This window comes from Trichoderma breve, chromosome 6 (genome assembly GCF_028502605.1).
Source record: "Trichoderma breve strain T069 chromosome 6, whole genome shotgun sequence".
Classification (NCBI taxonomy): Eukaryota; Fungi; Ascomycota; class Sordariomycetes; order Hypocreales; family Hypocreaceae; genus Trichoderma; species Trichoderma breve.
Genome location: NC_079237.1, coordinates 339,668 through 364,429, shown reverse-complemented (window position 1 = coordinate 364,429; position 24,762 = coordinate 339,668). Strand labels below are relative to the sequence as shown.

The 24,762-nt window shown below is 47.9% G+C and overlaps 9 protein-coding genes across 9 annotated transcripts; 7 read left to right on the top strand and 2 right to left on the bottom strand.

The window, feature by feature from the left end:
• Window positions 1–11: 11 nt before the first annotated feature.
• On the bottom strand, window positions 12–1,293 carry T069G_09023 (2OG-Fe(II) oxygenase superfamily domain-containing protein; the record flags this gene model as incomplete). Its single annotated transcript, XM_056176233.1, has 4 exons — window positions 12–773; window positions 831–991; window positions 1,046–1,147; window positions 1,215–1,293. The coding sequence occupies 4 exons, from the start codon at window positions 1,291–1,293 to the stop codon at window positions 12–14; spliced, it is 1,104 nt and encodes a 367-aa protein (XP_056024711.1).
• A 643-nt stretch (window positions 1,294–1,936) lies between these two features.
• Window positions 1,937–3,892, top strand: T069G_09022 (major facilitator superfamily domain-containing protein; the record flags this gene model as incomplete). The annotated part of the gene is made up of 8 exons (XM_056176232.1): window positions 1,937–2,206; window positions 2,263–2,364; window positions 2,426–2,590; window positions 2,644–2,731; window positions 2,785–2,878; window positions 2,932–2,999; window positions 3,051–3,279; window positions 3,343–3,892. The coding sequence occupies 8 exons, from the start codon at window positions 1,937–1,939 to the stop codon at window positions 3,890–3,892; spliced, it is 1,566 nt and encodes a 521-aa protein (XP_056024710.1).
• A 758-nt stretch (window positions 3,893–4,650) lies between these two features.
• On the top strand, window positions 4,651–5,509 carry T069G_09021 (alpha/beta hydrolase fold domain-containing protein; the record flags this gene model as incomplete). Its single annotated transcript, XM_056176231.1, has 2 exons — window positions 4,651–5,280; window positions 5,354–5,509. 2 exons carry the CDS (start codon window positions 4,651–4,653, stop codon window positions 5,507–5,509), a joined length of 786 nt encoding a protein of 261 aa, XP_056024709.1.
• A 787-nt stretch (window positions 5,510–6,296) lies between these two features.
• Window positions 6,297–6,833, top strand: T069G_09020 (uncharacterized protein; the record flags this gene model as incomplete). The annotated part of the gene is made up of 1 exon (XM_056176230.1): window positions 6,297–6,833. The coding sequence occupies one exon, from the start codon at window positions 6,297–6,299 to the stop codon at window positions 6,831–6,833; it is 537 nt and encodes a 178-aa protein (XP_056024708.1).
• Window positions 6,834–7,446: 613 nt separating this feature from the next.
• Window positions 7,447–8,406, bottom strand: T069G_09019 (uncharacterized protein; the record flags this gene model as incomplete). The annotated part of the gene is made up of 2 exons (XM_056176229.1): window positions 7,447–7,852; window positions 7,928–8,406. The coding sequence occupies 2 exons, from the start codon at window positions 8,404–8,406 to the stop codon at window positions 7,447–7,449; spliced, it is 885 nt and encodes a 294-aa protein (XP_056024707.1).
• Window positions 8,407–12,519: 4,113 nt separating this feature from the next.
• On the top strand, window positions 12,520–14,274 carry T069G_09018 (serine carboxypeptidase s28 domain-containing protein; the record flags this gene model as incomplete). Its single annotated transcript, XM_056176228.1, has 2 exons — window positions 12,520–13,739; window positions 13,797–14,274. 2 exons carry the CDS (start codon window positions 12,520–12,522, stop codon window positions 14,272–14,274), a joined length of 1,698 nt encoding a protein of 565 aa, XP_056024706.1.
• A 1,201-nt stretch (window positions 14,275–15,475) lies between these two features.
• Window positions 15,476–16,631, top strand: T069G_09017 (nmrA-like family domain-containing protein; the record flags this gene model as incomplete). The annotated part of the gene is made up of 2 exons (XM_056176227.1): window positions 15,476–15,863; window positions 15,928–16,631. 2 exons carry the CDS (start codon window positions 15,476–15,478, stop codon window positions 16,629–16,631), a joined length of 1,092 nt encoding a protein of 363 aa, XP_056024705.1.
• A 1,135-nt stretch (window positions 16,632–17,766) lies between these two features.
• On the top strand, window positions 17,767–18,456 carry T069G_09016 (carbohydrate-binding family 9 domain-containing protein; the record flags this gene model as incomplete). The annotated part of the gene is made up of 1 exon (XM_056176226.1): window positions 17,767–18,456. The coding sequence occupies one exon, from the start codon at window positions 17,767–17,769 to the stop codon at window positions 18,454–18,456; it is 690 nt and encodes a 229-aa protein (XP_056024704.1).
• Window positions 18,457–22,132: 3,676 nt separating this feature from the next.
• On the top strand, window positions 22,133–22,789 carry T069G_09015 (metal binding domain of ada domain-containing protein; the record flags this gene model as incomplete). Its single annotated transcript, XM_056176225.1, has 1 exon — window positions 22,133–22,789. One exon carries the CDS (start codon window positions 22,133–22,135, stop codon window positions 22,787–22,789), a length of 657 nt encoding a protein of 218 aa, XP_056024703.1.
• Between the last annotated feature and the right edge of the window lie 1,973 nt (window positions 22,790–24,762).

The following is a 24,762-nucleotide window of genomic DNA, read 5'->3' as shown; positions in this document are numbered from 1 at the left end:
ATGTAATGTATCTAATCATAATATTTGGCTGTAAGTCCACCGACAATCGTCTGCTCTCCGACTTCGCTTCTTGGCTGGTCTTTGGCCACTCCCTTGGCTACTCTTGCCTTGACCCATTCTCCAGCTGTGATTCCAACAGCGTTAGTGTCTGTGACCTTGTCATAACCCAGTCGTTCCAAAACTGTGCTAGCTACGGGCTTCAATTCGGTGCTGTCTTCTGGTCGGACAAAATACAACACACCAAGTCTGTCTACCTCTTGCTGATCAGGAGGTGGACGGACAACCCTATGAATGGAACTTTTCAAGAATCCGTTTGTTAAAAAGTCCAATGAGTCGGCGAGATTGACAGTAATACTCTCTGGGTAAGGGCGGACCCATCGCCAATTACCTTCTGGTGTTCTGACCTGGAGAGCAGAAACAGGTTGACGGAACAACAACGTCAGGCTTCCAAAGTCTGTGTGTCCCTTTACCCAGACGTTATCCAAAGCCTGGTTCTCTTCTGCCGACCGCGAATGGTATTTCATATACCGCAGATGACAATCAGACTTTTCTTCATAGCGATGGCAGTTGAGAAAGTAATCCTCTGGTAGCTCCAGTACAATTGCGCAGAGGACTAAAAGCTTTCCCGCAATATTATTATGAATGTGTCGAGCAAACTGCTCGATTTCATCGCGGTGTTGGTTGATGATCTCTGGTTGAGGGCGTTCATACGCTGGTATAAACTTTGGTATGTTGTAGATCTCTGTATTGTCAAAAATTCCAGGAGCGACTTCCTACACATACATTCATCAGTAAAAAGAGTAAAAAGGTAACTGACATGTTGTTCTTACTCGCAATCCCAATGGCTTATAGCCGTTGTAACCTCCTTTCTCTAGTTCAGCACGGTACTGGAGTTTTTCCTCCATGGGGAGGTTAAACACTTCTTTGCCAATAGCAAATTGTCGATCGACAGCTTCCTGGCTCAATCCAAAGTTGGTAATGTAAAAGAATCCTTCGCCAGATAATCAGCACCAGGAAAGGTAGAGATGGGGGTTAGACAGCCTACCAATCTTCTGAATGGCGTCATGAAGCTGCTTCGCAAGGCGCTCTTTACCACCTGGTTTCTCAAACTGGGAGAGATCGAGAGTAACTAGGTCGGCCCATTCCACTTTCAAAATAAATAAGCAACAGATCTTTTGTTTTGTTCTGCAGAAGGACTCAAGCCAGTTTCTTACGTTCATATTTTGTTTCCGGTATCTGGTGATACGTCGGGATATCATTGGATCCCAGGACCGGGGTTGCTACTGCTGCCATCGTGATTTAAAGTCACTTAAAAAGATCAGAGATAATGTATAATTCTGCCGTGCGTTTCAGCGTTTCATTTACGACTCAACAACTGCATCCCATTGAGGGCATCTCAGGTGGGGGCATCCTCAGATACTTATAATATCCATCATGCGCTCATGATAGCAATTGCAGCGCTTGTGTTCCCCATCCTCGTTTCATCTCCCCCGCTAAGTTTTCGTACGATTTGTAAGTTTGGTTACTTGAGATCATAGATCTTGCGTGATCATGCACGAAGATGGCGAGCTCACTTACCCCGAAGAGGGGTTGAGATCTGACAGATGAGCGCGCATGATATGCATAGATGCACCGGATATAACGTCAAAACGGCTGAAGTCTGATACGAATAATTGTCAACTGCCGATATCAAACTGTCTTGTCCGCGATCGCTGGGAATATTGTAGACTGTTGTCCGCGATCGCTGTGTATTGCAAACTAGCTCTGCAGTACGTGCTTACAGGGGTTTCTGGCATAATCAGTAGTGCTTCTCTCTTTTTTTAGAAGATTGAAAGTATGTGTAAATCTTTAAATAGTAAATGGTACATAATTGGGACGGATAACTGTTTAATCATTGCGCGGTATCTGTTGTACGACTTCTTGACAAGTACACAAAATGTCGGGCAGCAAAGGTTCTGATGAAGAGATCCAAACCAGTACTGTTTCAATTGAATCAGATGAAAGTCTTCAAGTTCATTATGCAAAACGAGGAGAAGAGATTTCCAATCTTCCTCAGGAAGACACCATTGATGGCTTCCGGTCAGATATGGCTGGGAGAACTCTTCTCACAGCTGAGGAAGAGAAAAAACTATTAAGACGTGTGGATTGGCATTTGATGCCTTTGTGCTCACTTATCTTCTTGTTTAAAAACTTGGACTCTGACAATGTAGGCAACTACTCCGCATGTGTGTCACATCACCGGTTAACGTTGTGATCCTTCAGGTCTCAAATGCACGAATCATGAACCAAGGAACTCATCAAAATATCATGACTCAGCTTGGCATGACATCCGATGAATACAATCTAGTAACAGTATTATACTATGTATGCTGTCATAATGTTGCTTTCATTCGCCCATGCATAACCATTCCTAACTGCTCACCAGATTCCATATATTGTTGGCGAAGCGCCGTCAAATCTACTGCTCAAACACTTTACGCCATCAAAATGGCAATCCCGAATCATCATCACATGGGGCATTTGTCTGATGCTACACGCAGCAGTTCACAACAAGGGCGGCTTGTATGCCACACGGTTTCTGCTCGGCCTTGTACGTTATTCAATCTGTTCTTTATGGACTTGCATCCTTACTAATACCCCCAGGCGGAGTCTGGCCAATTTGCAGGTATTCTTCTACAGATGTGTTATTGGTATCGGCCAGATGAAATGTCATTGAGACTATTGTACTTCTGTAAGAATATTGCCGACACCACTGATTTGTGAATTGGGCTTACAAGTATGCAGATATCTGTGGAAACTGTTCGGGTATCATAGGTGGCCTGTTGGCTTTTGCCTTTGATCATGCATCAGGCTCACACGGACTTTCAGGGTGGCAATGGTATGCCCTTCATCTCCATACACTAGGCATCATGCCTTGCTAATACTACCCAGGCTCTTCTTAACGGAGGGTGCGATTACGGTTGCTTTTGGCATTGCTGTGTGGTTTCTTCTCCCAGATTGTGAGTCGTTTCTACCCAATAGACATCACTAGGCTAACATGAGATTGTCAGTCCCGGAAACCGCCAGCTGGTTGACAGACAGAGAAAAAGCCTTTATACAAGCTCGATTACCGGCAAATGCACCACGAGCCAAAGAACAAAACTTCAAGTTCAGCGAAATCGTTGACTCGCTTAAAGATGTGCGGCTTTGGTTATTCACGTTGATTTGGGCCATCTATACCATCGGTACCAATGGCGTGCGCTTCTACCAGTCAACTGTGATTGCAAATTTGGGCTTCACGTAAGATTACTCGCACATGCCTAGTACAATTCCATAGTTAAGATGGCTAACAAATAAAATTAGGAACATCGCTACTGCGCAAATTCTCAATATTCCGATTACGGCTACTTCCTTGATTGTGATTGGCGTCTCCGGTGTATTTGCTGACAGCGGCCGATATCCGAGACCGCTGTATCCTCTCGGGTGCTTATTAGTTATCATCGCCTGTTATGCTGTGTTGGTTGCATATCCCAATAACGCAGGGGTTTATACAGCTACGTTGATTGGCAACGCCTTCGCAGCCAGCTGGTATCCCCTTATGTGGCCCTGGCGAGTCCAAACCACGAGTAGAGCCACGGGTTCTGCATTTTCCATCGGCTTTGTTAATTCCTATGGCCAGATTGGAGGTGCCATTGGGCCTCAAATCTTTAGAAGCAAGTATGCGCCTCATTACACGGTTCCTTTTGCTGTGGCCATGTCTTTGGTTGCTGGGTGTTTTGTCGTTACCACTTTTACGTGGTGGGTTACGCGACATACCGAGAGAGACACGAGAAGGCTAAAGCTGGCTCGCAAAGCTGCGGAAGCCAGGAATGAAACGGTCTTGGAAGATGTAGTTGATAGAGACTTGCACTAGTCTTGAGCATATCTTCAAATAGGGGAGTTTTGTCAATAGAAGAGTGTAGCGATAGTAAAAGAAGGGCTCTTAGTAATGGCTGCATCGGGATTTTTGACATAATCGCTCGGTTGGATTGCTCCGACGGTGAGATTCTTCACACAAAGGTTATAGCCTGTACTGCAACGCTTCCCAGCTCAATGTCAGGCACGAGATAATCGCCCAAAAAGGCAGTTTCCTATTATGGTCAGTACACGTTCAACTAGACTTATTAACAACCTTCGTTCAAGCGTTGTTGAGTAATAGTGTCATGATAAATATCAGCGGCATCACTTTTGATTCCTCACTCCTATATTATTGTCCAGGACCATTTAATAATCTCATCATGTTGTATCCCCAAACGGCTGCAATCCTACATCATGACCACGAGCAATGATGATGAAGCACGGAACAACCCGAAGCAGAGGCAAAGCCATCCGAGAATGCCTCAGAGCCGTTGGCATGCGAGAACATCTTCGTTATGGTAGTCTTGGAATATAAATATCGGCGCTATTGATGTATCACGATCTCCTCATCATCACAACCATCAATCTCATCTCCAGCGTCAGCATCATCACTTCTATCACAGGAGAAAACCCCGGAAATAAGAAGACATGTCGACTCATCAGACAGCGAAAACGCAATTTCTCAAGCGGCCCAATGGCGATAGATTCGCATTCCGACGGCTAGGAGCCACTTGGGGTATCCCACTTCTAATGCTGATTCATTATCGAGGCACAATGGACTTTTGGGATCCGTTGGTGGTCAACGGGCTTGCGGAACATCGCCCTGTGATTCTGATGGACTATTCGGGCGTCGGTTTCAGCACTGGAAGGGTGGCCTCGACGGTTGCAGATTCCGCGGATGATGTTTTGCAATTTTTGAGCCTCCTTGGTGAGAAAGAAGTTGATCTCCTCGGCTTCAGCATCGGCGGCTACATTGCTCCCATGGTTGCTCTGAATGCCCCTGAGGATATCACCGTGAGGAAGCTTGTTATTGCCGGAACAGGCCCGAGTGGCGGCCCTGATACCGTCATCAATTCTCCATCTCATCAAGACCAGGTCAACACTTTGGCCGGTGGTCGCGATCTAACGCGGGACGACTTTGCAACTTTGTTCTTCCCTCACGACCTACGCGGCGGAGCAGCCCTGAACTCGTGGTTCGACCGAATTTACGAGAGAAATGTGTCAACGAGCGGCGAACAACGATCCAACTGGCTTAGTTTCAACTTCACGGACGGCGGAAAGGGAGTAGAAGCCCAAACGAATCTGGCCTCATCGTGGCTTCTTGTGAATGAGACGAGAGGTCACAACGGGTCGTATGATAGACTCCCTGGACTGAAGACGCCAGTTCTCATCACCAACGGAAATGTAAGGATCCCTCAAGCTTAAACCCGGCATAATATATGGCCCACCCGCGCGCTAACACTGATGATTTGCTTAGAACGACTTCATGATCCCCACTCCCAACAGCTTTACTCTTCAGCAAAGATTGCCAAATGCGCAGTTGATCCTTTATCCAGACAGCGGCCATGGCCATCTTTACCAATATGCGAACCTGTTTGCCCGCCACGTGCTCGACTTTTTGCAATCCTACTAGCTGTTCGGCTTCATCACCTCAGCGGTCCCAGTGCGACTGAGGGTATATTTTGGCTTCAATGAAGATATGGTCAGGTTATTGTCAAACATATGCCAGACATGTATCCAGCGATATTATTAAATAGTCAATGCCTCAGCATACATACCACATAAGAACCCTTAGCATACAAGTCACCAGCAGCTAAACCAAGACCGAACCTTACCCAGTGAGTATGAGTGCACAAAATTGTAATCGATCCTGTCTGAAGCATCAGTGTATTTCCATTTCCAGTAACAAGTGTGTTCCACTTTGTAATATGTCTTGCTTCATTCGATAGACTGGCATCCACATACCAGGGCCAGAGCTTGGAGACCATCAAGACCCTCACCAGCGCGTCCTTATTAAGCGGAACTTCTAGAAAGATCCACAAAATCAGTGATTATGGCATCTTTCTAGGCTCCCACGTTATCAAGCGCGCGCCGAATCTCTGATCATGGATCTGCAAAAGGGTGTGGAGATTACGATCTGAATACTCGGTATCCAGAGCCGCGCGAGAGTTGAAGCTTTGAGACGATAGATGCCGCCGAAGAATCATGGTAAATGAGTGTCTCTCTAAGGCATCACGGCGGTAGATGTGGAATCAATCATTCAGGAGAACATCGAGACGTAAGGAGTAGAGACGAGAAGAGATGGCCTCATTTTCTATATAAGCCATCATGATGTGAGACTTTGGAAGAGATATCAACCATTCAACTTACATTCATCTTCAGAACACAAACCACTCTCATCATTTCACACGATTCTCATCATGTCTGCAAAGTACATCCTTGGAGCTCTTTCTCTCCTCTTTACAAACACTCACGCTGCTCCCACGGGGAATCAGCCAGCACCTTCTACCATTTCATATTGCCCCCCTGTAGCTGCTACCTTTGCGACGCAGCAAAAGATTTTCGCCGAGTTCGTTGAAATCATGTTCACAGAACGCAACATCACCAAAGCATACGGCATTCACCTGCTTGCTGATCCTGAATATGTGGACCACGATTCATACCACGGTGCCAGCAAAGCTGAGGTCCTTGCTCTTGTTGTTCCTTGGTTCCATGATACCGCTTTCAACGTCTGGAACACGTTTTTGCAGAATGACATTGGCATCAGTGTTGAGATGGGAGTTTTGGCAAATGGCACTACCGCAGCGTTTGTCGACTTTTGGAGATTTCAAGGCACTTGTATTGTGGAACACTGGGATGTGATTGAATTCGTGACTGGGGATTCACCAAACCCCAACCCACTCTTTCCATTGCCGGCCCCTTTGAAATCTACGACTGATGGTGGAAAGAGCCAGTGATAGTTTGCTTTACGTGCCGGGAAATGTCATTAGTGTCGACTATTGTACGAGGGACATTATTTGGAAGATTCCGGAAGATGATGTCGAGAATAGACCTGATAAGAGGTTTAAAACAGGGGACGTGGTTGAAGATTTCATTCTTATAGAGCTCTGATATAGAGCTCGTTTGCAGATTTAGGGTTCAGTTATATAATAAGAACGATTGATAAGTTCCGTGAGATGATGATCCAGCAGTATCGAAGCAAATTTTAGTGATGTGACCAAACTAAAAGCAAGTTGATAGTTGATGCGGTAAATGGCAGCTTGTATGGAAGATTGGAATTTGATAAGAGGCCGTCGGTCGTTTGATCCATGTGAGATGAGTAGGTAATGAGACCTGTGTTGCCTATCCAAGATCCAGATCCATATAATGCAAGTGGTTAACAAGTATCCCACCCTCTCGTTAGGCATTTACTCCTGACATACTTACATACAGCCATTGGCTATTGGGAGGAAACGGTATAACAGACGCGAAACAGCATAGCCACGACGAATCCACTCCCATGAAGAGCATTAAACATTATTCCTCTATTGTATGGCAGGCTAAAATCGCAAATAAAAAGAACTTTATTCATCATGTCCCTTCCAAAGTCGCAAAGTACCAACCTGTCTTCTCCTTGTGTGTCTTCTTCAGAGATCCTTTCAGCCAACAGCGATGCAAACTGCCGTCGCCTGGAAGGATACCCCAGCCACATCCCGTGCAACCAGGATAGTTGGCGCAGCTCGTGATGCAATCTTCCATGCCAACGGTATATACGCTTGTCAAGTCTTCGGCCTCATCCGCACCGCTGTAATCTATCCCGCAGATGAGTAAAAATGTCTTTTGGGAGTCGGGGACATTAAATTGAGTGCCGTTGCTAGTTGGGCAGGAGAGTACATCAGACGAGGGAGACTTGGTTGCAGAGGGCGTCTTTGAAGTCGAGGTCGCGGTCGGAATCGAAGTCGAAGAGTGTGATAACCCGGTAGACGTCGTTGCAGGGCTGTCGTAGAGAGATTGTTGTTAGTACAAACATCCAATGATGTGAACTTGAGAAAAACAGCCAGCTTCAACGTACCTTGGTTGCGTACTTGACTTGTGTTTCTGCGCTCCAAGTCCAACGCCAACACCAACCCCTACTGCAACCGCCACAAGCAGCACAACAGCTCCCAGTACAAGCCAAAATATCCGGGGTCTTAGTCCGCAAATCGTGGCGGTTGGGATGGGAGCTGGCGGAGCAACATGATCGTACCGAAAATCGTAAAACTCTCCCGCCTTCTGGAGTATGTTGGTGGTGCTCGATGCGTCGAGGTTGGTATCTCTGGTTTGAGGTGGAGGAGGACTTCTCGAGGAATCTCTGAGAAAGGTAGGTCCGGATGGCTGGAATACGGAAGTGCGGTCCCGGCCTGTTCGGTTGGAGTAGCCTCTGCCTCTGCCTCTGCTGTCACGGTAATATTCGGAATCGATTTCGCTTCTCGTGGCGGTGGTTGAACGGCTACGCTGCCCCTCGTTATCTCCTCCTCGTCCGTCAAGGCTGTACTGGGATTGATTCCCCATTGAACTCCTCCGCCAAAGTGCTTCGCGATCAACGCGCCCCAAATCCGTCTCCAGTAATCAGTTTCTTGCTGTTTCTATCCTCTTAGCATCAGCCCCCGCCGACCGTATCGTCGAAGCCCAGCCTATCGCCGCTCAAATAAGGCTTGGGATGGAATCTCAACCCAGCAACGCCTCAGCTTGCCTCCGTTTGACAGGGAGCTCCTTTTGTTTTAAATGACAATGGGAAATGTCATCTCTGACGTCTTGGGCTAATTTCCCCTGCTCGGCTCCATCACGTGGCGAGACCCTGTCAGTTCGTGCAAAGAATTCGATAGTGCGACGTTGAATCCGCTTAGAGCCGATATTAGTGTTCCGAAAGCAGTCCAGAATGCCGCGATTCATCAACTGCCAGGAGCCGGCTAATAACACAAGACGGAGCCCAGTGCGCACAGACAGAAATTAAGCACGCGCCTTGTCAATGCCGTTTAGAAGCCCGTAAGCATCTAACACGAGTAATCTGTACGCCAGAGGCTTGGCCACCGGCGTTGCGGGCCACCAATGACATCGCTCAATCTTGCAAACGTGATGGTAATCTCCAGTAATCAAGCAGGTCGTATTCATCCCGCGGTGGATTCGATCGACCGTAACCGAGAGCCTCTCTCCATCGATGGAGATGATCTAGAAAAACTCCATTTTTCCGTTAGCCGCTAAAACAGCTTGACGTTGGCAATTTATGAGAGACATACCTGCCCAGTGGGTCAAACTGGTATAAAACACACACAGAGAAGAAGAGAGAAACTGTTGGACAAGAAGATCCACAACACAGCAGCAACACCGTAAGCGACTCGTCAACGAACAAGTGCGCGACAACAGAAAACTGCCTTCCGGCATCTGTCCATACCAAGTTGCGCTCATCCATCGTCTTTCCGTGTGGTCTTTGAGGAACAGGTTGATCTTCACCGAGCCCGAGCTGCCCAGATGAGCCAAACCGGGTGGCATCTCCGTGTCCTTTCTCATCCATGAAAATTGTGCGGTCTGCTCCACAAGCGATGTGGTTGATCCGACCGAGGTTCAGAACTGCAGTAGGTCGAAGACAGATGTGCAATCGGCCATTGTCGTCTTGACGAACCAGCAACTCGTCTCGAAGTTGCTGTGCTGAGAATTGGATCCGAGCTGTCCTCCATCAAGGCGACCCCAGATCACATCTTGTGCTCGACTTGTCAAGGGCGAGAACGCGATTCGCTCCGTATATAATATGGGTGATGCCTTTCAAACCAGGGACGAGTATTGGCCTGTCTTAAGATCTGACGAGTGTTCCAGTGTGGTCGAAGCAAAGTCGCATATCTCCTTGAGAATTCTGGGCCATGAATTAGTACATGCAACTAAATAGAGCTGCGTGGTTGGGGCAAGAACCCACATGAAAACAACCCCTTCCGTACACCAAGCCAGTGTTGGTAGGTAAGCACAAAGCTGCAATCATCACCTGCAGCGACTCGCGTAAATTGGGTGTTGGGCGGGACATGATCATCGCAAGCTGCTGCGGGGGTAGTCGTGAGAGTTCAGATCATCGTAATCGTCATCATCCGATCCTATGTCTCGTCCACTATCCCACTTGGTGTCTCTTCAGAGTGCGTTTGTCGTTGTCAACTTCCCGTGTTATGAACATGTTATCTGCCTTTGAAACAACGACATGCATGCCACCACAGGCAATCTGGATGACCTGGGTCTTGCCCTTTCCATGGGGATCGAGAAAAAAATTTACCCGCCCAATGAAAGTCGCTTTCTTCTTCAGACTCAGACCTAGCTTGCCGCATACATCACTGCCGAAGACGATGATTGTGAGGGCTGGGGTTGTGGGAGCTTCGTTATGTGGTTGAACAAGCTTAGAAGCAACAGCAGACGTAGAAGATGTCAAGTCTTGTGTCTTTGTAGAAGCTGCCCGAGATGAATGCAGCGGTGAGGATTTAGTATTCAATACTGGCTTGGCTCTTGTGGGCGGCTCAAATTTGGAGCTTGTCGTTTCATTTTCGCGAGAAGTTGTGTTGGCCTTCGGTTGCCCTTTTCTAGGGCCAGTGTTGCTGCAGACGTAGCTGTCTCTAGCAGCTTGTGCTTATTAGCGCCGTTCCTGTATCAATTGTGAGTCTCTCTCTGGAGTGGGAGCCAGGGAAATAGTGTGATAAATGAGGATATGGAGGTATTTGGAAGTGATAAATGACGAGAAATATCTCACCAGTTGTTGTTCCCTGGTAGGAAGCACTGGATCTCGTGCCATGTTGGGAACCGAGCGTTGATGCCTGATCATTGGCTAGTTTCTTGACGCTGCGCATGGCGGAATTCAACAGGATCCGGCCTAGGGCAACAAAAGAAGGGAGTGGCTATTAAGCGCCCTTGCGACTACTTGGAGTTTGAGCATCGAAACACGATGTGAAAGAAAGCCGTTAATCTACTACTGCGGGCATTTACCTACTAGGTAGGTAAAGTAAGTATTAGGTAGTAGATGCCCAATTCTTAAAGCATCTACTGCCATTACTATTTTCTACTACTATAGCTACAGTTTTCGTGTACTGTACCTATAATCGTCTACTATTCGGTACTACATGCTTTGCAGGATGCTGGATAGGATAATTGGGGTGCTGAATAGGCGTTCCCCAAGAAGGACCAGAAAGGGAACCGACGATGCTGTCGTCATATGAATGCATAATGCATTTGCCATCGAAACGATGTTATCCGTTAGTCTGGAGGCGGTCGTATGCACTGCTCACGCAGAATGTAATCGCAGTTTGGGCATTATACACCTGAGAGCACCCGATGAAGTGACGACGTTTGCAGGCGCCGACATATTCCAATAATATAGACGCGTAACTTGTGAATCGATGCCTGCCTCACTCATGGAGACAGAAGGAACAAAAATGAAGAAGAGGGACAAAAAGAATTGTAAACAGACAAAAATCAGATTGAGAAAATTGCAAAAAGCAACGACAGAGGCAGGGTTCGAACCTGCGCACCCGAAGGTATTAGATAGCGAGAATCGTGTTAATTCAAGTCTAACGCTTTAGACCACTCAGCCACTCTGCCTGATGATCCGATGATGACATTGTGTAGGATAATTCGGACTAAGTAACAATCACACCTAATCAGTCATTCACTCCACATGACGGCCGCATCCAACATTCAAAACATGCTTCGTCGTCACATTGTTGAAGAGTGCATTTCTTTACATTTTTTTGTCCGCAGGGATAAGTAGATGATTCACATTACTCGATTGGTGGGCAAAGTGTCTCATCATTGCATATCAGACATAGATACCCCGCTAGATAGCAGTTGTCAAGCTTATCAATTTTGTACCGTCTGTTTCCGTGGATCTCCCCGCCGACCTGAGAATGACCGGATGCTATTATTCTGCACAATCATGGCTAATCTTCAAGTTTGCGCCGCAGTGTACATCGTCAATGTTTGTGGCAGTAAAGTTTGGTTTCATCCGAGTCGCATTTTAACACTTATTAAGCTCAGAGAACCTCACGATTACTGTATTACTGGTAGTAGACATTTACCATCACATGCTGTTCATACTCGTCTGGCATCAACATCCGCCGAAGCTATATTCAACACTTCACCCCAAGGGAGGATAAACCATCTGTTGCCGTTGGCAATCGAAAGCCTGAAAGGAATTCGCGTCGAGTCATCTCAATGGCAATCTTTCTATTGCGTTCGCAGCGCTGCTGCTCGCTATTTGTTTTTTTCTTGCTTGGTGCCGGGTAGGGTGATTTCCAGGCGCGCCAGGATTCACGCACCGATCCGGGGTTCATATTCATTGACACCCCATAGTGATGCTACCAGACTCCATCAGACTAATGGAGCTCGATCACCTTCCCCGCCATCGCGCTATCGCAGCTCAACGCCAAGATGCCGGATACAAAAGGTCCAGCCCGGAGCTGCGAATCTCCGGTGACATAACAACCTCTCAAGGTACATATGGTTGGTAGCACCACTGCCCATACATATCCTCCCTCACGTGCTCCCCATTGACCATGTGCTTTGGCATCTCCAACTAACCGCCAATCATTCTCTACAGTATCCTTAACCATCGTCTTACTGCCATAGCTGGAGCTTCTAGCTTGGCGATAACGGCCGAAAATGGTGTTGCTCAATTGCTTCGCCAAATATGGCGCCGTCGGCGTCATAGCAGCAGGCCAGGCCGCTGCTCTGGTGCCCATCAATCTCGCATGGCACTCCAAAAATCTCCACGATCATGAGGAGCGCGTCTCGGTCAAGCAGCTCGAGGACAAATACCCCAACATCAAGGCCTACAACTTGTCGGTCCCGATCGACCATTTCCACAACGAATCGAGATACGAGCCGCATTCGAGTGATTCATTTCCGCTACGATACTGGCTCGACACGTCCAACTACAAGCCTGGAGGTCCCGTCATCGTCCTTCACTCCGGCGAATTTGACAGCGATGGGCGACTGCCGTATCTCCAGCATGGCATTGTGCCTATTCTGACAAAGGCAACGGGAGGCGTCGGTCTTGTTATGGAACATCGATACTACGGCACCAGCTTCCCCGTTCCCGACTTGACGAATGAGAACTTGCGCTTTCTCACAACGGAGCAGGCTCTAGCCGATACTGCCTATTTTGCCCAGCATATTGAGTTCCCCGGTCTAGAACACCTGGATCTGACAGCTTCTGCAGCTCCGTGGATCATATACGGAGGCTCTTATGCCGGCGCCTTTGCTGCCTTTACGCGCAAACTCTATCCTGATGTCTATTGGGGCGCCATCTCATCATCTGGTGTGACAGCCGCGGTTGAGGATCTATGGCAATATTATGAAGCGGCGCGACAATATGCACCAGGAGACTGCGGACCCACGACGCAAAAGCTCACCCATGTCGTTGATTCCGTTCTCTTCAGTGACGACAGGACCAATGTGCGTAGCTTCAAAGACCTGTTTGGCCTAGGGGATCTCGACGACGATGACTTTGCTTCTACCATCTCCCGCGGTCTCAGTGGGCTGCAGTCGACGAACTGGGACCCAGAAGAGGACGTGTCTTCCCTCGGAATTTACTGCGCAGTCATCACCTCAAACGCTCAGCTGTTTGCCAGCACGACTCACCTCATCCCAACAGTGCAAAATCTCGTCGCCCAAGCAGGCTTTGAATCCCAAGCCGAGGTCCTTTCTGTCCGCATGCTCAACTACATCGGTTATGTCAGAGATTTCGTTAAACGTAATCTCAAATCTTCGAGCTGCAAAGGCAAATCCGTCGTGGAATGTTTCTCTTCAAAGTATATTTCTACTGATTCTAGCCTTGAAGCTGGATGGCTGCGCAGCTGGAGCTACCAAGTTTGCACACAGTAAGTATCGTCATATCTTTACGCCCTTTTCGTATTGCTAACTTGAAATCTTCCCAGATGGGGATATTTTGTGACTGGTTCAGGCACCCCGAAAGACCAGCTTCCTATGATTTCTCGAGCCGTTACCCTCAAATCGGCTTCGTCGCACTGCGAAATACTCTTCAACATCACCTCTTCTCCGGATGTAGAGTCCATCAACAAGCTAGGAGGCTTCAACTTCAGCTACCCTCGCCTGGCGATTATAGATGGATTGCAGGACCCATGGCGATCTGCTACACCACACGCGACCGGCCTTCCCGACCGAAAGTCAACTACCAGTGAGCCGTTTATGCTGATTGACTGGGGCGTGCACCACTGGGATGAGTTTGGCCTGTCTGAGGATACGCACGTCCCAGGTCTGCCGCCACCTCAAGTTACAGAAGCACACAAGGCGGAGATTGAGTTTGTCCAGGCCTGGTTGAAGGAGTGGGAGGAGGAAAAGGGAAGCTCTAGTCGGCAACCGAATGAAGAAGACGAGACGATGGAGGAGCTGTAGGATAGAGTACGGTCTCATGAATGATTATCACGCCTATTTTCTCTCGTCATAGTAGCAACTACTGTGCCAATCGGATTCCTCCTTCGTATCTACAAGCATGTGCTATTCATGTGAGTGGTGTGATGAAGGTCATCCATGCTGACCACGACTTATAACCTTGTTATTTTAACGCAAAGACCCTCCCACACGCTTAGAGTGTCACCGGCAGACTGGAACGGCTTATCCACACCCCCAAGTCTTGGTTGCTTGGATAAATCCCCCAGTAGTGCATATTCTCAAGTGGAACAGCGATGTCCTCCAGGTAGTAAAGAAGGTTTAACCTTTCGCTGTAGCTACATCAACTATGTGCATCTATTATACTCGACCGTCTACTAGATCTACCTCTATCCGCCAGATCTGAGAAGATTAAGATCTTACTGGCACGGATCTCTTTCGCAATCTGTCTTATTCTCATCTGCTTGACGCCGCATCGCGAAGTTGGTGATTCACCCGTCGTCATCGCCGTCTATGGATTATGAATGCAGTGTATTTAAAATCTTTGCCATCGGTTGACAAAGCTCGAAAGGTCGTGGCGATTTCTACCATTTATTTATACTTTTGTGAATGAGATGCTTTGGAACGGATATTCGGAGTAATTACTTGATAAGTCCCGGGAGATAAAGCTTCTGTTGTTACAAATAGGGAGGGCAGATCTTGCCGCGCAAGAAAACGGCAATTGGTGACCCTGCGCGATCAGTAATCGAATACCTCCGAATTACTGATTACTGATCTCCGCCTCAGATGTCTCTGTCGTACTAGAAAACGAGGCGATGGACACCAAATTGGGCCTAGTCGCACCGTCTTCTCGGATCCCGTTCCTTGTGAATCGCTACGGAATGCCGGTTGAACAGCCATCCCACCGGCTGGAGATAGACTCAAAGCCACGGAAAGCCATCGCTTTATACTAAGAAAGAGAGCGTTCAAGGGCGCGTTCTGACAGCGTGACACGATGATCAGTAATATGATATCAGTTGGCGCCTCGGCATCAAAGAACGAAGGTCATGGAAGAGATAATGAGGAAGCAATGGCCGATATAAATATCCTGCTCTCCGGCACCTGAATAGATGAAGAAGCCAGAAACACGATCAGCTGTGAAACTAAACCCGCAGTGCATCTCATCCCCAAACACTAAACACTCATCACAACTCGACCTCACTCCAAGATGGCACCCCTCGTGTTTGTCGTTGGCGGAACAGGAGCCCAGGGCATTCCCGTCATCCGCGGTCTCGTCAAGGATGGTGCCTATTCGGTGCGATTCCTGACCAGAGACGCAACCTCGGCCAGATCGAAGCTACTCCTCTCTCTGGGAAACGTTGAAGCTCAAGAGGGTAGCTTTGCGAGCGAGGCCGATCTCCGCAAGGGATTTCGGGGTGCCCAGTACGCCTTTGTGAACATTGACGGGTTCAACAGCGGCGAGAAGACTGAGATGTTCTGGGCTATCCGGTCATACGAACTTGCGTTGGAAGAAGGCATCAAGTTTTTCGTGTATGGCAACCTGGATTACGTGTACAAGAAGAGCGGATTCGATCCCAAGTTCAGAACCGGCCATTGTCAGTGAAATAATTTGTCTGCTGATTTGCGTGATAACGAATGAGACGTTAACCTGTGAGACAGATGATGGAAAGGGCCGCATCGCCGAATGGATCCTCCAGCAAAACAAGGACCCCGAGATTGCTAAGCGGATGGGTGCCGCAATCTTCACCACCGGCCCTTACATCCAAATGGCGCTCGGCATGCGCACGCCAATGTCTCCCGTGGTCGAAGACGGAGTGGTTACCTGGAAGGTGCCTCTTGGAGAAGGCGCCGTGGCTCATGTTGATCTCGACGACTGCGAGTACTACGTTCGCTGGCTGTTTGATCACCAGTATCGCTCCAACGGTCTGGATCTTGAAGTCGCCATTGAGCTTGTGGATTACCACGAAATGGCAAAGGCTTTCACAAAGGTCACCGGCAAGCCTGCAAAGTATGTTGACGTCGACTTGGATACGTACTGGACATCAGGACCCTTTGGCTCTGGGCAGACTGCTGCTGGCTATAACGCCGACCTCTCAGACCCGAGCACAATGAACGTGCGAGACAACTTTACCGGGTTCTGGAACATGTGGAAGTACACGCGCACTGGAAACCGCGGTGTCATCAAGCGTGATTTTGCTCTGCTGGATGAGATTCATCCCAATCGTATCAAGTCTGTTGAAGAGTGGTTTGTGCGAGAGGAGAAGAAGAGCAAGGAGCAGGGCTTGCCTAGCGTCTGGGAGCGAGCCACCAACCTGAAGCCTGTCTTGAAGATCGCAGAAGATGGACGAAAAGGCCGTCTATAGACAGGGTCCATTGGTTCTAGAATGGATGCCGAGAGCTTTTTTTTTTTGTTAGAAATTCTATAGATTGCTGAGCCAATTCACTATGCAAAGTGTTACAAAGTGTCAATTGACCGAGGACATTGATTCAACGCCCTTCATGTGATTCGAATGAGCTGAATACGCCTAGAACACGGCGCCCACAAAGTGGATATTGCCTCTCCAAAATGACTTCCCGTCCCTTGCCGTGCGTGTTTTCTAGTGATTGAATGCAATGTAACAGCGATTGGCGTATTTGACACTAGAAGCCATTGGGCTCAGGCCACTATCCTATCGTCAATGTTACCTCACATCACATCTCTTCGGCCAATAATTGCAGATGCCCTGGTCGATACGGAGTCGCAATCGCGCTACTACACCCTTTGCACTCCGCATTATTTCTCCAATTGTTGGGGTAATAGCACGTGTAATAGGACATGCTCCGTATTTACTCTGTCCTCCCTACATATTTAGTCTACAAGCTGTACCCTATTAATTGCCTATCCCCGGCATTCCTACGCAGGATGAGCCCCGAAGGATTACTCGTACTGTAATATGCACGGGATAGTGAGTACAAAATAGTCCCTGATTCGCACACAGAATAGTGACGGCTCGGATCCCCGCAGCATACTCGTACGGTATGGGGGCCTCATCCTCCTCAGTCCCTTGTCCTGCATAGCAGCGTCCGCATCCGATTGGATACATCGCACATGCCCAAGGATTGATTCGACAAAAGGTAACCACTCCGACGCGGCAGCAAGGTTAGGATTAATTCCTTTCGCACGCGATGCAGCGGCTGGAAAATGCAAGTGGCTGAACTTAGCTCACAGCAATGGCCGAGAACGATTACAGTTGGTCCTTTTGAGATGCCTAGCCGGGTTAAAGGCTATCTTGTAACGTCACATCCACTCCGCCATTTACATATGAGTAGCACAGCTGAACCTGAAGCCTGCACATGGCGAGCTTTTGGTCTGCCACAAGCTTTCGTGTGACGCGGACGAGATCGAGATATAAGTACGAAGCTCCTCAAACTCGCAGAAAGAGGGAGAGCTCCGCACTAGAGGAATAGGACAAGAAGGAATCCAAGAGCAAGAACAACAGGGCAAGAAAAACCTCCAAGATGCATCATCACCTTCTCACTCTCGGCGCTGCTGCTGGCCTCCTCGCGACGGCCTCAGCTACCTACTCGAAGCTTCCCAGTGTCAATGTGCCCTCATGTCCTCGCGTCGGCACAATTAGCTACAGCAAGTCAGTGCCCGACCTGACGCCCTTCCCGCTCACGCAGGTCAACCTGTGCTACACGGACAAGAGCCTCGAGCTCTCATTCATTGCCTACGACGAAGTCAATTACTTCTTCAACGCCTCGCAGGGCACAAACGACGACATCTGGGAGTACGAAGTCATGGAGGCCTTCCTTTACAAGGGCACCGAAGACCCTCAGACATACGTCGAGCTCGAGGTCAACCCCAACAACGTCACATACCAGGCGTTTGTTTACAATCCCTCAAAGAATCGCGCGGTCGGCGCACCTTTCGACCACTTTTTCGTTTCGGATCCCGCTACGGACGGCTTCAGCGCGAAGACGGTCCTCAACAAGCCCGCAAAGACTTGGAAGAGCACTGTCACCGTTCCTCTGGGCATCTTCAACGTCGACGTCGGCAAGGCCAAGGGCACATCTTGGAGGATGAACTTCTTCCGAACTGTCGTTAGCCCCGAGATTTACCCTAACCAGACTCTTGGTGGATGGTCGCCGCCAGACCAGGCAAGCTTCCATATTACAAAGTTCTTTGGTCATGTCAAATTTATTTGAGCAGGAGGATTTGGGTTTACGATTGATGTCTGCGAGCCGTAAAGCGGAATTACAAAAGCATATGTATATAATGCGGCCTGCCTGATCTAATGTAATTGTTTATGACGAATGCCCTGACGTATTTTGACTTGAATATTGCGCTTCTGCTTTGCTTCTTTGGCCTCAATTGGCGATGAAATGGCCGGACCGTTGCTCTGGAATCTATCGTAGTGCCGTGGTATGCTGCATGAATCTGATCATTGGTGATTTTTTGTCTGGGCGGCTGTGTCCGTTCAACACGATGAAAACATCTGTCTGGAGGAAAGAGATTCCACTGCAAAGGAATACTTTGCACAGCAACATTATTTTGTGAGTTGGAATAAAAGATTTTGCCAAGAAGCAGCAGCCCCCAAGACAAATTAATGCATGTGATTGCTGACAACGCAATAGCGACTGAATTACTAGATCGAGAAAGAAAAAAACAAGCTTAAACAGTAACTCTCGCATCAATTGATGATCAGAGCTCAATCGTGCTTACCACATCAGCATCATGGAGCGGGTAAAAATGTGACTGAAGTGTTATGGAGCTCTTCGCATAGCTCTTCTGTATTGCATTACACATCCCGAAATTTTCTCGATGCACACGAGGGTTTTGCCGGCTGTAGCAAATATCATCTGTTTGTTTTCACCAATCATCATGCAAAACACCATGATAAGTTGCAGCGGCCCACTAAGGGCAGTCACTGCTGGATATGAGGACTCAACTATAAAGGATCAGCCTTGAAAGTCAGCCTCTCTTAAGGCTGAGTTTTCTCGCCATTTTCTGACTCTGACACCCCTACTGGCGATCAGTGTTCCATAGGAACACGCTGCCGAGCTAGACGTGACTAGCCATCCGGAGAATTTCTGCATGTCCGTCTTCCCGGTTAAGACGCCGGTGGGGAATCGTGTTTGGCTTAGCTGACTTGCGAGATATGACCGGTAATACGAATGAATGCCATGGCGGAACTCGCGAGGTGGGTTCGACGATATGTATTTCCGGAGGCGGAAAAGAATAGATGGGACAAAGCTTTGACGAATTTGGCGATATCTGTTGCCTTGATACCCTAGCATAAGGAACGAATGGAGTATCGCGTTCTAGAAATAGAAGCTGGATAGTTGAATCCTTTTGTAGGGATGGAAGAAGATAGCGTACGAACAGAATATTTTCTACTTAGTTCTAATATCTAATAGTATTGGTATTCAGATAGTTTAAAGATGATTTCTATCTATCCTCGCCCCTCATCTGCCATCATCACTTCTAGCTATTAGATCGAAATATACGTCGAAGACGACGAACCCCCCTGTGCTGTCCTGTGCTGTTGTTGGCCGAACTCCGCAGCCAAAATTATCGTCGTTCAGCACGTTCCGCCTCGTATAACTAGGCAGCCGTTTAGATAACCACTCTAGAGATACTTTAGCTCCTTTGTTCCGTCTTGTTACTAGCTGACTGTTATTTTCGGAATTAATTTTTCCGTCTGATAGTTTCGTCCGAATACATAGGTAGTTTCGTCCGAATCGCTTCGTCCGAATCGCGTATCACTGTTTTCCTGTCTCCACGATAGGTTTTATTCTGAAACAGATAATCTTAGCTTAGTTCACCATATTCTCCAAGGTGGTTGTGGTTTATTCTCCTTCTCTTTGTAATGGTTCAGTCACGCCACTCTCTGGCGTCTTTGTACTCATCAAGATCTTCAGTGCTTGTAATGCCTTCCCCTTCGCCACTCAGCGCTATTCCTGCCCATCAATGACTCACAAACGCCAGTGAAACGACTTGCGAGTTCATTAAACTGAATGCGGAGAAACAGAGATGGAGATTGAAGCGGCTCTGCAGAGGCGGGGCTATGCGCTTAGCTGCGCATCAGAGCGGCTGAGATATCAGCTGGTCTCCTGACGGAGATACAACTTTCATGACTATTTAAAGCATCTATGAGTCGTCTTTTGATCTTATCCGATACATAGGCTAAACAAACCAGTGGTTGAAGGAAAAGCACCCTGTCTGCGGATGCCATGCCATGTTGCGACTTCCTGGTCAGCAATGACGAAGCTGACAACCAGGCCGTGTTTGAAGAGTTAGAGTGCGTCCACGTATCGTATCAGCACCATTGAAGTAGTGTTGCATGAAGAACAGATGTAGATATCCTGCAAAAGTCCGTTCCCAGGAAACGCCGTGCCCTGTGCCTCCATATGCCGTCGATTTTCCGGTAAGGCTTAAGTCGCCGGTTTCGTCTACCGAGCCCAACTTATCCCTGACAATAGTCCTTCAGCCTTGGTAAGCTTCAAGAGGCTTGAGGTTGCCATTAAAACACTTCAAAGTAGACAAGGTCACAGACATCGACAGTAGTGAAGCGTCCGCGTCCGCGACCACCTGATTAGATCTAATATAATATGTCTTTGTTTTTATTATTGACTATTCTGAACAATGGACAAAACCTTAATACAGCTGCATAGTGACAGCTGATCATATAGTCATGAATCTAATGATGCTGTGGAAGAGGCAGAGAAAAGCTGATGCCGACACTAAACCAGAGGATGGAATATTGCTTATGACCGTAGGCTTGTTACAGAAACTGCCTACGATAAAAATAAACTGGCACGTATCGACAGCCATGAAGTATATTGGGGGATCATCATTGGCTTTTGCTAAGGAATCTTCTAATTTTAGCCCTCAAGATAAGGGGGGTGTTTCGAGAAAACTGACTGGCCTCTTGGCACTCCTGATGCCGAAGTTACGGCAACTACCCCTTGATTTCGTGTATGAGCTTTAGTCCCAATATGCGATGCAACTAAGCCATGTCACAGAGAATCAATTCACCTAGAAAGTTAATACCGGTTCGTCTTGATGTGTCGTGTAAAATCGGGCATCACTCCACAATTCACGTCGGTACGGTAGTGTCTGCATACATCTTTGTAAAGACAAGACTTACCAAGGGGGTGTCTTCTCTCCGCTGTTTGAATCAGAACCCACGACTTGAAGGGCATAAGAAACTTAATTGACAATTCTTACCCCAGGCAGAGAACAAGACTGGGTCTTTCATTGCGACCTTCCTTACTGATCACGACGGTTTACGCCAACTGAACTATATAGCAACGGACATAGCAGAAGCCATGAAGGCAGTAATAAATGCAGTAACCATAGCAGAGATTGTTGTTAGAAAAGTAATAGAGGCAGGACAGGCAGGACAGGCAGGACAGGCAGGACAGGCAGGACAGGCAGGAAAGGCAGGAAAGGTGAGGACCTACTACACTAGCTTTCCTATCTTTGACAATCGAGATCCGGGACGGATAGGCTTATTAGTAACTACATTACATGGTAGTTTAGTAGGGCTCGCGTGGGAGGCTGTCAAAATTGTGGACAAATTACCATTGGATGTAAATTAAACTTCCTCGCCGCTCGCGTGCCGCCCGTAAGCTGTCGCTCTCTTAGCCGCTGACCCGGTTTTGGGCTATGTTGCCGTATTTGGATCTCCTGCAGGGCTGCTACTAACTTGGTCAAAGAAGGGGTCGGCATATAACTAAGTAGCTGCCTCCCACCGGTCTCCATCTGTCAGTAGTTGTTCTACATACTTGCAGCTAATCCCAAAGGCTGTTGATTGCCAATTAATTCTACTTTTTCTTGCCTTGCCCTCCAATAATTTTGGATTGACTCGTTAGGGTCATGGAAAACATCTTCTACTCGCCAGACTCTCTCCAGCCTACGACTTCAGCCAGCTTCGAAGACGATGATTCCCGCTGGCAGGCTGTCCAAGAGCGTAATATTCGTGCTGATGGAATGTTTGTTACTGCTGTGCGCAGCACCAAAGTCTACTGTCGACCGGTCTGCAAATCCAGACACCCTCGCCGCTGCAATGTGCTATTCTTCGTAACGGGACAACAAGCACAATTAGCAGGTTTTCGCCCCTGCAAACGCTGTAAACCGGAACTCGATGGCTGTATGCCAGAAGATCCCGCCGTTCAGAAGATTCGGGAACTACTACAGGAGTGGGAGAGAGCAGCAGTCAGTAACACTGGTCCTAGCCAGTTAAGCCTGAGCCAGATGGCGAAGCAGGCCAACGTTTCGAAATGGTACTTTCATAGAGTCTTTAAGAAGTTTGTTGGAGTGACTCCAGTCCAGTATCTGAGGATGTGTCGGAACACGGTACAGGGGCAAAATCAGGATATGAACTGGCTGGATCAACTAGCTGATGGTCCAGTCGATTGGCTGCATCTGACGGATAAGTTTGCGGATACAGAGAATCCAGTTACGGAAAACCCTTTCAAGATCCCCGATGAAGGCAGTCTAGCCGTTGGTGGGGATTTTTATTTCCATAATTAGTACATATGGTGCGACGAGGTAATACGAAGAATGGCAGAACAGAGAAATCGTCGTTTGTTGTTGAAATAAAAGTTCTGATGTGGAGCTTCATCACCACAACCGCCTTGTCCACTTTCTCCGTCCTTATAGAAATAAGCAGTCAACAGCCAGGTAAAAGCAATTGAAAATGTCCATGAGAGAAGATTCATGATTGAATCATAGAGTGTTACATCCGATTGTATTCGGATGGGCACGACAATTTGAGAAAGATGAGTGCATTCCACGTGTTCGGATTTGAGTAGCGGAATTAGGGGCGGACCTCACTCAACAGGGCGGCGGCTCTCGCTCTTCGTCGATCTCCGGCAACACACTTGAACGGTTTTGGTGCACATCCTGGAAAGGAAGAGGCTCAGCGGTATTATCATCCCGGCTGTTCTCACAGTAACGCCATGTAACGCTAATGCTAGCATGAAGAAGAATAGCAGCGATTTCTTAGGGTTAGCGAACCGACACCCAGTTTATATCCTACAAACACCTGAGCTAGCAAATCACATGTGTTTCAATCATCCCAACAAGGTACTGCTTAGCGTCGGATTTGGGATGGCGCCCAGTTGGCCCTCGTACCACAGGGAGTCTGACGGTCAAGGATTGCAAGGCAGCCAAATTCTTTGCAGACAGGCTGGGGTTGGCCAACGTTGATACTTAACCTCTTTGGTCAAAGTCTCACACCAAAGCTCACTCGCGGCGTTGCTTCCTGACCTAGCATGTGAGCCCTTCTGTATCCTGATTCAACGCCCGATCCAACGCCACCCGCCTGAGCAACGCCTCGCGTCGGCTAAGATTTATCTCCCCGGTTTTACGACACACCTGTGTTTTCATAACTATTCTCATTGGGAAGGCGGCGTGAGATTTGTCATGACTAGTAACTATTTGCGCCCTACAGCCAACCACTCACTTGCAGCCTTTGCCCAAAAAGTTAGCCGACCATAGGCGTAATGATAGTGCATATTAATCGTCCAGTCACGAAAGCCTCTTCAGATCTGGGTAACATGAAAGAATTAAAGAAACATACTGCCGGGGCACGGATCAACGTCATCGTCAATGACTTCAAAGGTTTTGTGGGGGCGTGCTGCATATCAAACTCTACGAGTGTTACATTAGCTCTCACTCAATCTGTGGTAAATACAAGATACAACGGAACTCATACCCTGACGCACGACGAGTTGTGAAATTTCATCTCAGACTTGGCTTCAATAGAATGTAGCACGATTGAAAATGGGAAAATGATGTCTTACAAGTACTATTACCACTTGGTATATTACTTTCTGCTTACTGAACCGAGCTAGACCGTGTTGAAATGGTAGTAAAGGTCTGGGCGCGACGAATTTTCATAAAACGTCTGTATAAGCGTAGCATAATACATCTTCACAGGGGCATGGTGCTGTACATCTCTCTAGACTCTTACCGATGCTCCTCGAGGAACCCACTTCTGCCAATGTTACTCGAAGAACCCACTTCTACGATGCTCCTGGAGGAACCACTTCTCCCGATGCTTCTCGAGGGATTCCTTTTGCCGATGGCTTAGATACTAAGGTAGAGCGGCCGGGAATGTTCGCATTTTTTCACAAAATTCCACGTAAATTACGCGTCAACTGCCGTGTTGTGAGCTGTGTGGCGTCCTCATGAATGCTACACGTCATTCGCCAAAGGGAGAGGGGTGTGTTAAGCTTGTGGGTTTGCTCTTCTAGAGATTTAGGGGCTACGAGTACATGTTCGTGGTATCATATTGTCTGTACTGGATAAATTAGCGCAGTCACTGTTCCAAGCCGTTTGAATATCCATTGTACCCGGACGCGCGTGTTGGCCATATATGGCGACGAAGAACGTCAATAAAGTGTCACAAAGACTAAACAGCATGTGTGTTTACCGTATACGATGCTGTATGATTGTTGTTATCACATATTCAGTCTCCTTTCCTTTCTCATCGGCGAGGA